This window comes from Myotis nattereri (assembly GCF_964212035.1).
Source record: "Myotis nattereri genome assembly, chromosome: 15".
Classification (NCBI taxonomy): Eukaryota; Metazoa; Chordata; class Mammalia; order Chiroptera; family Vespertilionidae; genus Myotis; species Myotis nattereri.
The window spans coordinates 47,712,709-47,730,852 of record NC_138090.1 but is presented as its reverse complement, the minus strand read 5'-3'; the positions used below and the strand labels follow the sequence as shown (position 1 = coordinate 47,730,852).

The window sequence follows — 18,144 nt, the reverse complement described above, 5'->3', positions numbered from 1 at the left end:
TTTCTGAGGAGGTGCTGAGCACAAATGAAAATGATATAAAGGATGAATATATAGATATTTGGGAGAAGAGCATTCCAGGCAGAGAAAACAGCAAGAGCAAAAACCCTGAGGCAGGAGTTCGTGGCATGTTTGAGGGAGAGGAAGAGCAGTGAGCAATGGGGAAACTGGTAGGAAATTAGGTTGTAGACAGAATCAGGGGCTACATCATGAAGGCTCTCACAGGCATTGTAAGGTTTCTGGATTTTATTCTAAGCCTGATGAAAAGGCATGGGGTAGTGGGGTCTGGAGGGGAAGGGTATCACAGTTAAGGTGAGAGGATGAGGGCTTAGACTAGTATGATAGCAGAAGAAGAGGTGGGAAGGGGTACTATTTAAGCCATAACAAGCAAAAACGTGGCAGCATGAAAGAGGGTGTACCAAGGAAATGTTTGGATCATTCTACATATAAAGTGACAGAAGACACGGCTAACAGAAGGTAGTCAAGAGGTTGGGCTATCCCAAGAAGTCTGGACTTAACTCTGAAGTCAGTGGAGACAGTATATAGGTCTACAATATCTTATTTGAATTCCCTTGGAGGGGAGGAAAACATACAAAATTCCCATATATAGTGGCAAAATAAAGGCACAAGCTCTTTTCAATGAGGGAAAAAAGAAAAAATCCCTTGAAGCACAAGTGTTTCAGAATCACAATTTTTGATTTGAAACAGGAATAAAGAATATGATGTCATATAGGTTCCTAAACTAATGGAGTCATCACTTTGTAAGGTATATAAATGTCTAGTACTGTTATACACCTTAGACTAACATAAACTTTTATGTCAACTGTAATTGAACACTAAATTTTAAAAAAATACAATAAAAAAAGTGCTCATTCATTGACATTATAAAAAGGAAATAAAAGAGTTTACAATGTAAACCCTGCTCTCTTTACATCATATATTATGAAACAACCCCATCAGGATCTTAGACAGCACTCTGTAATTAAATGCCTTAATATTTCTGCAGCAAATATATGATTATTCACACTGAAAAGGATAAGTAAGAACTAAGAACAGCCTCACATAAATTCAAGTTCTTTCTCCTGGACAATGAGTTTGCTCTTAATTTATGAAATGAGTCCATTCTCAACAAGTATTGGGAAGAACATGCAGAAGCTATGTTCCAATGGTTCTAATAATTATGGATGCTGCATGTAGACTAGAAGTCTTTAATGAGAATGGTGGCTGAGTCCTGTGCTGGTTCTTGGTGCTAGCAGATTTTGGATTTTCTTCGCTGATACAGTCAAAAGGATAAGATGGGGAAAGAGGGAGAATATTGACAATATTTCCCTCAAAGGGATATGTCTGGGTCTCAGTTTCTCCATTATTGCTTTCAATCTATGGGCCCTTTCACTGCCAATCACAGGAGAGCAGACAGGACTTTCAAGTGACAACTCCACTTCACCAGAACAGGAGACAGCTGAGAAGAGGGCTTACAGGAGACAATGAGCAGGTCCTTTATCAGAGATGTAGAGCATCATACCACCGGATGGGAGGAGGGAGGAAAACTATTTGGCTTTCCAGAGGAGCCCTAATCCCTCAAGAATCAGCAAATGTAATAGGCAATGTTTCCTAAAAGAATATAGTACATGTCAAACCAGGCATCTACCTGGCCTCCTTGCGCAGAAAGGTTGAGCACCCTTGCATTTAGCTGTACTTTCCAAGTCTCTGCTATCACTGAGTCTACGAGCCCTCCCAGCACCTGGCCCTGACTCTGCTGCACCTGGAACTCCAGACTCTAAGTTCCCTTCCAGTCGGAGTGAGTGGGCTTTCTGCTGTCTGGCTGCTCCAGTACCGCAAAGATACAGCCCTGCTCTCGTCTAGGAATCCGTATCTTCAAATATTACCAATGGCCTCCTAATCTCCACACCTACTAACTTCTCAGGCTCTGTTCTCCTTGATATTCCTTCAGCAACAGGCATTACCGATCACTCATGCCTCTATGTGTGAAGACTTGGGTTTAAATTCTGGCTCTGTTGAGTTCCTACCTGGCTGACCTAGACAATCTCTCTAAACTTCAGTTTATCCACCTGTAAAATGGGGATACTAATTCTGACTTAATGGTTTTTAATCTCAACAACCTGGTAAAATGTGTATACAAAGCCATCTAGCATAATCCTTGGCATGTAACAGATGCTCAGTTTATGTTACTTGAATTTATTAAACTTCTCCCCAATCCCATTGCCTTAATTACAAATGGCTCAGTAGAGGATTCATTCTGATTAAAACAAAAAACAAACAAACAAAACACACACACACACACACACAATAAAAAATAAAACTCACAAAGAAATCTGAAGCTGGCATCTAAAGCCATTCAGGTATCGGCTAGCTCTGACTTCTCCAGCCTTACCTCCTGCTGCCACCAAATCACTTTGCTCAAGCCCAGACATGCCCTCAGTTTCCACCTGCAAACTTTATTTTTTATACGCCTATATTTTTATTGATTTCTGAAAGGGAGAGGAGAGATAGAAACATCAATAATGAGAGGGAATCGCTGATCGGCTGCCTCCTGCATGCCGCTCCACTGGGGATCTAGCCCCCAACCTGGGCCTGTGCCCTGACCGGGAATTGAACCGTGACCTCCTGGTTCATAGGTCGATGCTCAACCACTGAGCCACACCAGTCGGGCCACCACCTGCAAACTTTAAATCACCATATTCCACACACCTGAAATGCACCTGTTCTTCCTCTCTACGCCCAGTCAAGCCTTTCCCCAGACTTCAAACCCCAACTTGAGTGCCATTTCCTCAGCAAGTCTTTTCTTATGACAGGCTCGAATACTCTCTCCTCTGAATTCAGAGCAAATGCCACATATAAATGCCTCTGATAAGTCACATTATAGCCACGTGTCCTCTCCATGATCCCTACATCCTGTGGAGCTCTTCAAACTCTGCGAGTTTTTTTTTTTATTCAAGTGGCATCACCCCTGACCTTCATGCTTATGTTGTTAATCCTTAACCATGCCAGGGGCCCCAAGATTACAGCTTACTTATGGCTCAATTACATGAAAAGCACCTAAAATAGTACCTGGCATAGAGTCAGCATTTAATGAATGTCAGCTATTACTATTCATACTCTGACACAGCAATTCCCCTTCTAGGAATCAACCCTACAGAAATATTCAAGTGGTCACAAAAGTCATGTACAAATATATTCACAGCAACACCATCCACTTGCCTCCCCCTACCACCACAGTGTCTGGTCTGAGCCACCATCATTTCTCACCTACAGAACTCAACAGTCTCCTACCCGGCCTCCCTGTTTGCACTGTCCCCATCTCAGGCAGAGATAGGGCTCTGGCATTAGTTGTTCTCTCCAAACTTTTCACATGACCCATCCTTTAGGTTTCAGCTCAACTGTCACTGGTCACCTAATCCAAAATATGTCCACTCCCTCTTCAATCTGGAATTATGCTAATTGCTTATGTTCATTGCCTGTTCTTCCATTAAAATGTTAACTCCAGCCTAGATCATAGTGACGATTATAAAATGTAAACTCCAGAAACCACTACATTCCTAGCAGTTATGACTATGCTTGGCACTTATACTGTTACTCAAATAGCTGTTGAATTAATAGATATACCAAAACAAGTCCAAGTGTCCATCAGCAGAAATACATGTCTGGCATGTAAATGAACACTCACTATGGCCAAGCACTGTTCCAAACTCTTTGTTGTTTAATCCTCATGACAATCTTATCAGCTGGTACCTTGTTATCACTATTTTACAGCCGAAAAAACAGACATAAAGTCAACTAGCTTAACCAAGGTTACACAACTAGAAGTGGCTAATATGAGCTAGCAGGTAAGGGCAACAATAAGGTAGAGCTATTAAGATGGTAGCTCTGGATAGATTAAGAAGATGGTGGCATAGGTAAACACCTACACTTGTTGCCTCTCACAACACATCAAAATTACAAAAGGCAGAACAACTATCATCCAGAACCGTGGGAAAGCTGGCTGAGTGGAAGTTCCACAACTAGAGGTGAAGAAAGCGTATTGAAACTCGTAGGGGGTGCGGAGGTGCAGAAAGGGCTGGCTATGCGGCTTTTTTAATCGGGAGGAAGATACAAGCTCCCCGCTTGTTCTGAACTCCAGTTCCAGGCGAGACTCTGGGGGACCCAGACACATACGGGGAGCAACTGGACTGTCTGGCATCAGGACAGGAACGCGAGGGTGGCTTTCTTTCAGAGGTGCTCTCAGCGATCATTGTTCCTGCGCAGGGACGCAAGGATGCAGGGACCTCTTCAGTGCAGGGTTGACTGGCAGCCATAGCTGTATGCTCCGCCCTGGTGATTCCCTGAGAACCTGCCCCACCCAATTTACAACCCCAACCAAGCTGTGCGAAGCAGCTTTTGCATATTAATAGCCTGTCCTTTCTCAGCCTAAAACCTGTCAAACAGGCAGCAGCTGGGTCAGAGAGCCCCACAGCAATCAATCCAGCAGAAGCAGCCTGCCTTGCTACACAGCTAAGCCTCATCTGGCCACTTGCAAACCCTTGCAAACCCGATACAAAGAGGAGGAATCTGTAGATCTCTCTGTAGCTCTTGCTGGGTGGCCCCAGGCAGTGGCTGACTTTGCACCTCCTTGGAGATCCAAGAGCCATTGTACCCAGTGGTCAGTGTGAGACCATACCTGATTACAACTCTTCACATCCATGAGACACTCTAAAGGGGCAGACTCAGTGAGCACCAAAGCCCCACTGAAGCAAGTCCTGCCCCATAAGGGTGTCTCCTACACAGCAGCTCTTCCTTTGTAGATAGAGCTGGTCCTCACAGCCAATTGGCCTGGAGGTCAATTCCTCCCAGTGATACCAACAGCAATCAAGGCTTAACTACAACAAGACTGTGCACACAGCCCACAAAGGGGTGCACCAAGAGTGTCCACCTCAGGTGACTGGGAAGGCTGAGCCACTGGGCCCTACAGGACACCTACCACACAAGGCCACTCTATCAACTCAAGGAGACTTAGCAGCTACCCAATATACAGAAACAAACACAGGGAAGCAGCTAAAATGCGGAGACAAAGAAACATGTCACAAATGAAAGAAATGGATGAAAGCAAACTATTGGATATAGAGTTCAAAACCACAGTTATAAGGTTACTCAAGAATCTTCTAGAAACCTCTGAGGAACTTAGTGAGACCTTTAAGGATCTTAGTGAGAATGCCAAAAAAATGGAAAAGGACCAGTCAGAAATTAAGCATACACTGACTGAAATAAAGAATAATATACAGAGATTCAACAGTAGATTAGAGGATCACAAGAATCAAGTCAACGATTTGAAATACAAGGAAGCAAAAAAACACCCAACCAAAAAAGAAAAAAGAATCCAAAAATATGAAGATAGTGTAAGGAGCCTCTGGGACAACTTCAAACGTACCAACATCCAAATTATGGGTGTGCCAGAAGAGAGAGAACAAGATATTGAAACCCTATTTGAATAAATAATGACAGAAAACTTCCCCTACCTGGTGAAAGAAATAGACTTACAACTCCAGTATGCGCAGAGAACCCCAAACAAGAGGAATCCAAAGAGGACCACACCAAAACACATCATAATTAAATGCCAAGGGCAAAAGACAGAGGGAAAATCTTAAAAGTAGCAAGAGAAAAACAGTTAGTTACCTACAAAAGAGAACCCATACGAGTGTCAGTTGATTTCTCAATGGAAACTATGCAGGACAGAAGGGAGTGGCAAGAAATATTCAAAGTGATGAATAGCAAGGACCTACAACCAAGAATACTCTACCCAGCAAAGCTATCATTTAGAATTGAAGATCAGATAAAGAGCTTCAAAGACAAGAAAAAGCTAAAGGAGTTCATCACCACCAAACCAGTATTATATGAAATGCTGAAGGGTATTCTCTAAGAAGAGGAAGAAGAAAAAGGAAAAGATAAAAAATTATGAACAATAAAGTGACAACAAATACATATCTATCAACAAGTGAATCTCAAAATCAAATGAATAAAAAATCTGATGAACAGAACTGGTGAATGTAATATAATCAGGGGCATGGAAAGGGAGCGGACTGACAATTCTCACAGGGGAGGGAGTGTGGGGGGTGTGGGAAGAGATTGGACAAAGAGCTTACACCTATGGACAAGGACACACGTACACGCACACACACAAAATGGAAAACTAGGCAGTCAAACTAGGCAGCCATTATAAATAAGAGAGACCTGGCTGGTGTTACTCAGTGGTTAGAGGATCATCACATGCACCTAATGGTCTTGGGTTCCATCTCCATTGGGGGTATGTATGGGAGGCAGTCAATTGAGGTTTCTCTCACATCAATGTTTCTCCCTTCCTCTCTCTCTAGAATCAATGAAAAAAACAAACGTATCCTCAGGTGAGGATTTAAAAAAGAATAAGATAGCCCTAACCGGTTTGACTCAGTGGATAGAGTGTTGGCCTGCGGACTGAAGGTTCCCAGGTTCGATTCCGGTCAAGGGCATGTACCTTGGCTGTGGGCACATCCACAGTGCGGGGTGTGCAGGAGGCAGCTGATCGATGTTTCTCTCTCTTCAATGTAACTCTCTATCCCTCTCCCTTCCGCTCTGTAAAATATCAATAAAAAAATTTTTTTTTAAAGAATAAGATAATGATGGCAGCCTGACTGGTGTGGCTCAATGGTTGAGCATTAACCCAGGAACCAAGAGGTCATGGTTTGATTCTCAGTAAGGGAACTGAGTTATGGACCCAATCCCCAGTAGAGGGCATGCAGGAGGCAGCCAATTGATGTTTCTTTCTCGTCGATGTTTCTATCCTTCTCCCTTTCTCTCTCTATAAAAAAAGAGAGAGAATGATGGCAATTAACACTTATTAAACAGTGACTGTATGCCAGGTACTATTCAAAGCAACTTATATGTGTTAACTCTGAACATAGGTGCTATTGTTATTCTCATTTTACAGATAAGAAAGCCAAAGTGTGATAGACAAAATAGTGCCCCAATCCCTGGGACCTGTGGCTAAGTTACTGTACATGACAAAAAGAACTGAACTGATATTGTGATTAAATGAAGGGTTTTGAGATGGAAGATGATCCCGGATTATTGGAGTGGGTCTAAGTAATCATAAGAGTCCTTATAAGAGAGAGGCAGAAGTCAGGCAGAGGAGATGTGGTGACAAAAGCAGGGGCCATAGTCAGAGAAGAGAGATTTGAAGATGCTACACTGCTAGCTTTGAAGATGAAGGAAGGGGCCACGAGACAAGGAAAGCAGTGACTTCTAGACACTAGAAAAGTCAAGCGCACAGACTCTTCCCTAAAGCCTCCACAGGGAGCAGAACCCTGCACACGCCTTGATTTTAAGCCCACCACTGAAAATGTTTCAGACTCTGACTGCCAGAACTGTAAGATAATTTGTGTGAAGCCACCAAATTTGTGGCAATTGCTACAGCAGCAACAGAAAATACATGGAGCCCTGGCCGGTTTGGCTCAGTGGATAGAGCATCAGCCTGCGAACTGAAGAGTCCCAGGTTTGATTCTGGTCAAGGGCATGTGCCTGGGTTGCGGGCACATCCCCAGTGGGAGGTGTGCAGGAGGCAGCTGATCGATGTTTCTCTCTCATCGATGTTTCTAGCTCTCTATCTCTCTCCCTTCCTCTCTGTAAAAAATCAATAAAAATATTTAAAAAAACACATTCTTTGTAATATTTAAAAAAAAAAAAGAAAAGAAAATACATGGAGGCACAGTTGAGGAACTTGCTGAAGATCACACAGCTACTAAAAGACAAAGTAATCTGGCCGGTGTTGCTCTGTTGGTTGAGTATCACCCCATGCCCCAGGAGACTGCTCATTCCATTCCCAGTCAGGGCACATGACCCGGGTTGTGGGCCTGATCCCCAGTAGGGGGTGTGCAGGAAGCAGCCAATCGATGTTTCTCTCTCATTGATGTTTCTATCTCTTTCTCCCTCTCCCTTTCTCTGATATCAATAAAAACATATATTTTTTAAAAAGGCAAAGTAGATGTCAACTCAGGCAACATGTGCTCTTAAAGGTATATTGCCTCTCAATATCACAAATAAATGTAAAATTACATTGTGACATATTGTATATATACGTAGTCCACTGGTAACACAGTGGCAGTAATTACCATCCACAGAGGACTCATTAAGTACCAGGCACTGAGCTAGGTCCATTACATGTAGAACCTGAAACCTTGACTAGTTCTTCAGCATTTTTCTCTCTCCAATAAAAGCATACATGCTCTAATCCAGGGGCCTTCAAACTTTTTAAACAGGGGGCCAGTTCACTGTCCCTCAGACTGTTGGAGGGCCTGACTATAGTTTAAAAAAAAAACTATGAACAAATTCCTGTGCACACTGCACATATCTTATTTTGAAGTAAAAAAACAAAACGGGAACAAATACAGTATTTGTATTTGCATGTGGCCCGCGGGCCGTAGTTTGAGGACCCCTGCTCTAAACATTGCACAACATTTCTCTTCCTAAGAGTCCAAGGGGGCTCCACAGACCTCGTGGGGTAGGCCATCACATTTCCATAGAAAGGATCCATGTCTGCCTTGAGAAAGGAAAAAACTAAGGCTCAGAAAGGTGTCCAAGCTCTCACAGCTAATGGGTGGTCTGAGTTAGGATCAGAATTCAGCTCTGACCATGATCTATGACTTTTTTCTCTCAATGTCTCTCCCATGCTCCCTGTATACAGTTGGTTCTAAATAAATATATGACTTACTCTCCTTTCTTTGACTTCTGCTCCCATATGAATATCTTTTAAATTTCTGGGAAGGCAGGAACCAGAGCCTTTATATATAATCTTTGAATTCACACACTTCAAGTTAAGTCAAGTAAATGAATTCCATTCACGATTAAAAACTCTTAAGCCCACCAAATTCACATTCAAACCACCCTTATTGAGAGTCTAATACAGTGGGGCCTTGACTTACGAGTTTAATTCGTTCCGTGACCGAGCTCGTAACTCAAATTACTCGTATGTCAAATCAAAAAGTGAACGAGTGAGACAGGTGATGCTGGGCTGATGTGGTGTTCACTGTGGCGTTCGCTGCGCCAACTAGCGGTGGGGTACCTGAAGCTGGCTCGTAACCCGAATTTTAGCTCACAACTCAAAGCAAAAAATCGGCCGAGAGACGGCTCGTATCCGGAAAAACCCGTTAGTTGGGACACTCGTAAGTCAAGGCCCCCCTGCATGCGAGCGAGTCACGCGAAGACCTGGCGGCAGGAGGCTGTTTCAAACAGGGTAAGCACATAGCCCCTGAGGACACACAGCTCTAGCATATTTGCGGAACGGAAAGACTCAGGTAGCGCATGGAACGTAGGCGGTCTGACAAGCCAGAGCATGAAAGGCAAGGATTTTTAAAGCTGTGGATTTTACTCTGCGTGAACCAGAAATGGTCACTGGAAGGCTTTAAGCAGGACCCCTAATTTAAATTCACTTGGCAGCTGCGTGAAGAGTACATTATAGCCCTAGTCCAGCGGTCGGCAAACTGCGGCCCCTGAGTGTGGCTCTTCCACAAAGTACCACGCGCCGGTGTGCACGTACAGTGCGACTGAAACTTCGTGGCCACACTCAAGGGGCCAAAGAGCCACATGTGGCTCGCGAGCCGCAGCTTGCCGACCACTGCCCTAGTCGGTGTGGCTCAGTGGATAGAGAACCAGCCTGCGGACCAAAGGGTCCCAGGTTTGATTCCAAGCAATGGCACATACCCAAGTTGCGTGCAGGAGGCAGCCAATCAATGATGCTCTCTGACCATTGATGTTTCTATCTCTCTTTCCCTCTCCCTTCCGCTCTGAAATCAATAAAAATTAAAATAAAATAGAAAGAGAGAGAACAGGGGAGACCAGTGAAGAGAATGCTGAGGTGATCTGAGATGATGGGTGTGGCTTAGACTAAAAAATGAAGGGCCCTGGCTGGTGTTACTCAGTGGTTAGAGTGTCGGCCACGCAACAAAGGGTCTCACGTTCAATTCCCCATCGAGGGCACATACCTGGGTAGCAGGTTCAATCCTGTATGTGGGAGGCAACCAACTGCTGTGTCTCTCTCCCATTGATGTCTCTTGCTCTCTCTCAAACCCCCCTTTGTCCCTCCCTTTCACTCTCTCTAAAAATCAATGGAAAAATATCCTCAGGTGAGGATTAAGCAAAAAATAAAAGGAGAAAAAGTTAAGAAAGGTAGATGAGATAAAGTTTGAAGCAGAGCCAGCAGGACTTCCCAATACATTGGATGTGAGAATAAGGGACAACGAGAAACCAAGAAGTAGGTTTCTGGTCTGTGCTACAGGAAATGGTAAAGCCATTGGCATTTGGCAAATTTGACCACTTTCTCTTTCTAAAAATAGCCCCTTCTTCATTTAACAGTATGGTACTTTTCATTTAAATCTACAATCCTGCTCCATCCAACTGCCCACTCATCATATGTACTTATATGTCTTGTCATAATCCATAACCTAACACTGCTCCCCACTGTGATCTGCTTCAGCAAATCTGTTCCTCCTAGTCTTCCTCATCCTTCTGAAGTCCCCACACAATCCACTGACTCATGCTTTACACTTGCCTTATTTATCTCAAGCTATTTCCTATGTAGTTTCCCTTCTTTTGTTGCTGGTAATTTATACTTGTCAAATAACTGTAACTATAATTTTCTAACTCCTTTCTGTGCTTAGGCACTACTCATGCATTATCTCATTAGTTCTCCATAACCTTATAAAGTAGATTATATTATCTCTACTTGATAAATGAAAAAACTGAAGCATAGAGAAGTTAAGAGATGTATCTATCCAAGGTTACCTAGGGGGAAGGGGGGGTGCTGAGAGGAGGAGGTAAAGGGGGATAAAATGGGAGATATCTGTAATATTATCCTATGTAATAAAAGCCTAACATGCAAATTGTCCCCTCGACCTGGAGTTCAACCAGGAATTCGACCGCTTCCTATGACGTGCGCTGACCACCAGGTGGTCACTGACATGGCGGGCATGACTGACGTGGCTGCCGGCCTAATGGGCACCGAGGAGATCAGGGCCGTGGAGGGATGGTGGAGCAGGTGAGTGGGCGGTGCCATGCCAAGGCGGGTGTGAGCAGGGCAAGATCGCCCGCCAATATGCCCTGCAGATGGTTCCCAGCAGTGCTAGCGGGGAGGGGGAGAGGGGGCAAGGGGAAGGGGGGTGCCTCCTCCTAGCTCCCAGGCACTGAGTGAGCCGGGCAGGGAGGCCTGGCCCCAACTGATCACCCAGCAGACAGTGACCACCCATGAGGATCCCGTCCCACACCCGTGCGGCCTCTGGGTGAGCCGGGCCACAGCCACTGAGACCACAGGGGCCAGTCGGCTCCCCTTGGGTTCACACAGGAGCTGGTCTGTGAGGCCGGCCGGAAAAGAGCGCACTGCCCGCCCGGCTTCTGTGTCGCGCCCCTGGGCAGCCTAGAGGCCCAAGCTGCACCCCGGTCCGCAGCGTCCTGCACGCTCACTGCATCTCCGTGTGGGGACTCGGGTGCCGTGACTCAGGTGGAGGGGGGCACACAGGGGCCCAGGTGCTGCTCAGGGCCCAGAGGTCAGCTGGGACCCTGTGGAGGTCAGCTGACCTTCCACACCAGATGCACGCTGGCCAGGCCTAGGGACCGCACCATGTTTGAATTTCATGTGCCGGGCCTCTCGTCCACAGTAAAAAATATATTGCCCTAACTGGTTTGGCTCAGAATACAGAACGTTGGACTGCGGACTGGAAGGTCCCGGGTTCAATTCCGGTCAAGGGCACATGCTCAGGCTGCGAACTTGATACCCAGTGGGGGGCATGCAAGAGGCAGCCAATCAGTGATGCTCTCTGATCATTGATGTTTCTATCTCTCTCTCTCCCTCTCCCCCTCCCCCTTCCTCTCTGTAATCAATAAAAATATATTAATATATATATATATATATATATATATTTTAAAAATAAAGAAAGGTATTCAAGGTTAAATAACTAAGATGTTCTTGAGCTGAGATTCAAACTCACCACTATCAACCACTAGAATAAATTAGTCCTTATATGAAACAACCAGGGGGGTAGGGGAGGCCAGGGGATTGTCAAGGGGGGGGGGGGGGGGGGCCCATATGTAATACCCTTTGTAATACTTTAATAAAAAAAATAAAAAAAAAGAAAGAAACAACCAGTACCCAGTACATGTCCAGTCGCTTTAATGGCAAATATGTGCCTATGGAACCAAATGAAGTTCCTCTGAACAGCCAGCAGCGTAGGGTAATTAGTGATTGAAAATAGGGAAGTTTTCCTAGTCCCTTTCTCGTAAAATCAAAATTTCACAGTTAAAAAAGCCTTAAAGATGTCACACTCACCCCTCCTTTTGCAGATGTGGAGCCAAGAAATTGTGTGACTCACCCAAGGGCAAAGAGCTGTTTAGCAGAGATGAGGATTGAACGCAGGTCTTTTGACTTCTTGGTCAGTGATGGCGAACCCATGACACGCGTGTCAGAGGTGACACGCGAACTCATTTTTTTGGTTGATTTTTCTTTGTTAAATGGCATTTAAATATATAAAATAAATATCAAAAATGTAAGTCTTTGTTTTACTGTGGTTGCAAATATCAAAAAATTTCTATATGTGACACGGCACCAGAGTTAAGTTAGGTTTTTCAAAATGCTGACACGCCGAGCTCAAAAGGTTCGCCATCACTGTCCTAGGTCTTTGCAATGTATAGTCATTTCATTCACTCGACAAGTATCTAAATATCTACACACTTGTAAGCACTGGAAATTTAAGAGACCTGTACAAACCCACATTCTAATTATTGGACATTTATAAACTGCTTGCCCTAATGGAGTTTATAATCTACTTCCCTCTTTCCACTCACCCTCCCTTCCTGTCTTAGATATGGGGATAAATCACTGTTGAGTGGGAGAATCAGACACGCCTTTGCTGTGAAAGGCAGTGCCAAAACTGTGGAAGCACACACTCTGAGAGCATACACAGCTGCCAGCTTTAGCATCCCCTGTATGTTCATTTGACTGAAAGAATGAGCCCCTATGGTGGAAAAGGAGCTGCCATGGGAATAGCAGCGAGTCTGAAGTTAGAGGCTACGAATCCAGTCCTCCGCCTGTGTACTTGAGTGTGACACTGGAAGAGCTGGCTCCCTTCTCTGAACCTCATTCAGAAGATGGGCTGTGCGCCACAGCAAGACGCAAACTCACGTGCAAACTGCCAGGCAATGGTGGAGGACAGCAAAGTAGAGAACCCATGCTGTGTAAAAGAGGCGGCCTCAGCCCTAGCCGGTTTGGCTCAATGGATAGAGCATTAGCCTGTGCACTGAAGGGTCCCGGGTTCGATTCTGGTCAAAGGCATGTACCTCGGTTGCAGGATCAATCCCCAGCCCTGGTCAGGAGCCATGCAGGAGCAACCAATCGGTGTTTCTCTCTCTTTGTCTCTTCCCCTCCCTTTCACTCTTTCTAAAAATCAATAGAAAAATATCCTTGGGTGAGCATTAACAAAAAAAAAGAGATTTTCCTATTTTTCAAAAGAAAGAAATCTGCCCAGCCAGTGTGGCTCAGTGGTTGCACATTAACCTATGAACCAGAATGTCACGGTTCAATTCCCAGTCAAGGTACATGCCTGGATTGCAGGCTCAATCCTCAGTAGGGGGCTTTCGGGAGATAGCTAATTGATGATTCTCTCTCATCATTGATGTTTCTATCTTTTTCCCTCTCCTTTTCTCTCTGAAATCAACAAAAATGTATTTTTTAAAATAAAGCAATAAAAGTTCATCACTCTAAAAAAAAGCTGTTAAGGTCAGAAGTAGGACCTAACTAGAAAACCTTATTTAAAAAAATAAAAATTTTAAAATGACAGAAATCAGAAACTCTATATGAAATCTCCAGATGGGAGGGGGGAGGGTCACATTTCCCCCCAACTTTCATTATTAAAAATTTCAAACATAAAAAAGTAGAAAATAGTAACATTTTGCTCTATAGCAGTGGTTCTCAATCTTCCTAATGCCGCAACCCTTTAATACAGTTCCCCAGCCATAAAATTATTTTCGTTGCTACTTCATAATTGTAATTTTGCTACTGTTATGAATCGTCATGTAAATATCTGATATGCAGGATGTATTTCCATTGTTACAAATTGAACATAATTAAAGCATAGTGATTAATCACAAAAACAGTATGTAATTATATATGTGTTTTCCGATGGTCTTAGGCGACCCCTGTGAAAGGGTCGTTCGACCCCCAAAGGGATCGCGACCCACAGGTTGAGAACCGCTGCCTTAGAGGCAAGTCAATCTGCTTTGTGGAGCATCCTCCCTTTCTATACAAGGGCCCTTTCCACTCCAGAGCCCTGCTAAGAGTCTCAGTTGAAAAATGGCCATGAGAGCACTTTAATAAGTCTGTAAGGTTGTCTCCAAATAGCTTCCTAATTACAGATAACCCCCTTCCTTCCCAGGATCCTCAGCCAACCCTTTTCAGATTCTTCACAGGCTTCCGCACATCTCCACTCCTTCAGAATAACTCCCACCTCCCAAGAATTCCATATCCTTCAAAGAGCAGTCCCTAAAACCAATCAACCCACCTGTCTTCAGGCCAGTCTCAGTCATCCCGGAGTTCTGCCTCTCACAACCCACACTGACTCCTTCAGCAAGTCCTGTCCCCTCTGTCCTCAAAGATGTCCAGAATATGTATCTGACCCTTCTCTAAAGTTCCAAGCCCCATTACTTATGTCTCCAGCGGGTTACTGTAGTAAATATTGCAGTAGTCTCCCAACTGGAACCCCTATTTCCACGTCTGCCCACTTCAACCTATTCCCCACACAGCCAGAATGGTCCTTTTAAAATGGTCCTTTTAAAAAATCAGATCATGCCACACCTATTCAACACAGAATAAAAAATACAAAAGCCAGTCACTCATTTGGTTCCAGCCGTCCTGTGTGACCTGCCAAGCGTGCGCTGGCCCCGGGATGTCACACTTGCCGTTCGTCCTGTGGCAGGAAGGTCCTTCCAGGTGGCTCTTCCCTTTCATACCTGTCAGAGGACCTCCCTGGCCACCCTATCCAAACAGCTCTCCGCCTCACCATCCTTTATTGAGCCTCTTATCCTGCTTTATTCTTCTCCCTTGCTCTTGCATTACCTAACAGTAGATTTTTTAAAAAATATTTTTATTTGGGAAAAAAAAAACAAAAAAAAAACAAAATATATATATATATATATATTTTTATTTGGAGAGGAAGGGAGAGGGAGAATCACTGATGGGCTGCCTCCAGCACACCTCCACTGGGGGCAGAGCCTGCAACCCGGGCATGTGCCCTTGACCGGAACCGAACCCGGGACCCTTCAGTCTGCAGGCTGACGCTCTACCCACTGAGCCTAACCAGCTAGGACCTAACATTATTTATGTTTGTTGCCAACACTAGAGTGTAAGTTTCATGTGAGCAAGGAGTTTGTTGTTCAGGGATATATGCTCTATGCCTAAAACGGTGATTGCGGAAGGTGCTCGATAATTATTTGATCAAATCAATCACCTCTTCCAAAGACCTCATCTCTGGTAACTATTCCTCAGCACCCCAGGGATGTATGCCCAACCTTCGCATCCTGTCCTCTCGGGACACATCCCCATACCTCGACACGAGCCACCTCTGCAGGTGCCTCCAGCCCCCCTGGACTCCTAGAGTCTCTCACGACTCCCACTAAAAGCCCTGGCCGTTTGGCTCAGTGGGTAGAGCGTGGACCTGCGGACTGCAAGGTCCGGGTTCGATTCCCATAAAGGGCACGTGCCCGGGTTGCAGGCTCCATCCCCAGTAGGGGGCGTGCAGGAGGCACCCCATCAATGAGTGTCTCTCCTCACTGATGTTTCTCTCTCTCTCCTCCCTTCCGCTCTCTGAAATCAATAAAAATAAATAAAAGACTCCCACTAAAAATAACTTAACCCCAAACGCTCAAAAACCCTCATTCTCCCAGATGGGCCCACCCACCCCTTAGAGGCCACAAGCATGTAGGGTGCACGTTAGGTTCGCCTGTCTCCGCAGCGTCCAGGTCCCCACGATCTAGGAATGAATGAACACGCCGCTCCTTTCACCCTTTCCAGCCATTCCCGGCCCCTCCTAGTTCCCAGCCCCCACCCCCGACCTAAACTCCAGCATCACCCCCTTTCGGGCTGCGGAGTCCCTAAGTTCGAATCCTCCTGTTCCCTTAGGACTCCCCCATCACCCCCTCCCCGCCCCCCAAAGGCCTCCAAACCCTCAGAACCGCCCTCTCACCCCCTGGGAAGTCCTGGCTTCCCATTCCTTCCAGAAATATCCCCAAACCAACCCTCCCAGCCCTCTCAGGCCGGCTACCCTCCCCGGGAACAGAATTCCCGCCTCCCCTCTTCAAATTAGACCCTCCCTCTCCCTGAGGGCCGCGAACGCCTCAGGCCAGACGCGCCCTCCAGACCCTCAGCCGCACAGGCTGCACTAGTCTGACCGTTTCTGGGCCTCCAATCCCCAGAGACGGATCTGCCGGTCATACTGCGCCGCTTCCTCCTCGCTGATGCCGCCGCCGGCCTCCTCCTTCTCCACCATGGCGCCGGCTCTCGCTGCCCGAGCGCAGGTTCTGCTCTCGCCAACCGCCAACCGCCGCGCGCCGGGACGCGTCTGCGCCTGCGCTGGAGACCGCGCCTGCGCAGTAGCTCCTCTCCCCCGCCGGTCCCTGCAGCCGGCGACCACGTGGACCGCCCCAGCTTCAAAGGCAGGCCGGCCACGGGTGGTCACGTGACAGAGTCTCCGGCCCAGCGGTTCTCAACCTGGGGGTCGCGACTCCTTTGGGGGTCCGACGACCCTTTCACAGGGGTCGCCTAAGACCATGGGAAAACACATATATAATTACATATTGTTTTTGTGATTAATCACTATGCTTTATGTTCCATTTGTAGCAATGAAAATAATACATCCTGCATATCAGATATTTACATGACGATTCATGACAGTAGCAAAATTACAGTTATGAAGTAGCAACGAAAATAATTTTATGGTTGGAGGTCACCACAACATGAGGAACTGTATTAAAGGGTCGCAGCATTAGGAAGGTTGAGAACCACTGCTCCAGCCCCTCCAGACCAAAAGATAGCCGGGTCTATGACCCCCACGAGGGAAGGAGACTGCTATGAGATTATTCATTCAGCAAATATTTATGGAGAGCCTGCTGCAAACCCGGCATTGGGTTTGTGAAATAGAATGGCGAATAAAATAGACAAATCCTGCCCTCATGGAGCTTATCTGATGTTGAGGAGGGCCCAAGATAAAATCAATGTAAATCAGGCCATGCTTAAATGCTTTGGGGAAAAATAAAGCAGGGTATGGAACTACAGGATGGCAGGAATGGACAGGGAAGGCCTCGCAGGGAAGGAGACATTAAGCGGAGATCCGAAGAAACAAGCTGTACACATAACTGGGAGAAGGCACATTTCCTGGCAGAGAAAACAGCAAGTGCAAAGGTCCTGAAGATGAAGTGTGCTTGCATGGTTTAACTGTGGCTGGAGCAAAGAGAGAGGGTGGTAAATGATAAAAAGGTTAAAACATAAATGAAGCAGGTAGGGGATCATGTAGGGCCTTGCAGGCTGGTAATAGCTAATACGTATTTTCCGTAGGCAAGATGCCTTTTTATTATTAATTCAATAAGTACTTACTAAACACTTGTTCTGTGCTAGGGATAAAGCAGTGAAAAAGAAAATAACTGCCCTCTTATGCAATTTAAATAAGTATTTTTTTAAATGTTTTGATTGACCAGCCAGTGTGGCTTAGTGGTTAAGCATCAACCTATGAACCAGGAGGTCACGGTTCAATTTCCAGTCAAGGCATGTGCCCAGGTTGTGGGCTCAATCCCTAATGGCAGGCATGCAGGAGGCAGCCAATCAATAATTCTCTCTCACCATTGATGTTTCTCTCTCTCCCTCTCCCTTCCTCTCTGAAATCAATAAAAATGTATTTTTTAGCCGAAACCGGTTTGGCTCAGTGGATAGAGCGTCGGCCTGCGGACTGAAAGGTCCCAGGTTCGATTCCGGTCAAGGGCATGTACCTGGGTTGCAGGCACATCCCCAGTGGGAGATGTGCAGGAGGCAGCTGATCGATGTTTCTCTCTCATCGATGTTTCTAACTTTCTATCTCTCTCCCTTCCTCTCTG

General features: G+C 45.6%; 1 protein-coding gene across 2 annotated transcripts in view; it reads right to left on the bottom strand.

Moving 5' to 3' along the window:
• SAE1 (SUMO1 activating enzyme subunit 1) overlaps positions 1–16,621 on the bottom strand; it is a 78,516-nt gene extending 61,895 nt beyond the window's left edge. The window contains exon 1 of one of the 2 annotated variants that reach the window (XM_081108192.1): positions 16,450–16,621. In XM_081108192.1, the coding sequence (XP_080964318.1) occupies positions 16,450–16,547 (98 nt within the window). In that variant the 5' untranslated portion in view covers positions 16,548–16,621. The remainder of the gene's footprint in view (positions 1–16,449) is intronic. The other variant, XM_081108193.1, reaches the window with a different exon arrangement.
• Positions 16,622–18,144: the final 1,523 nt, after the last annotated feature.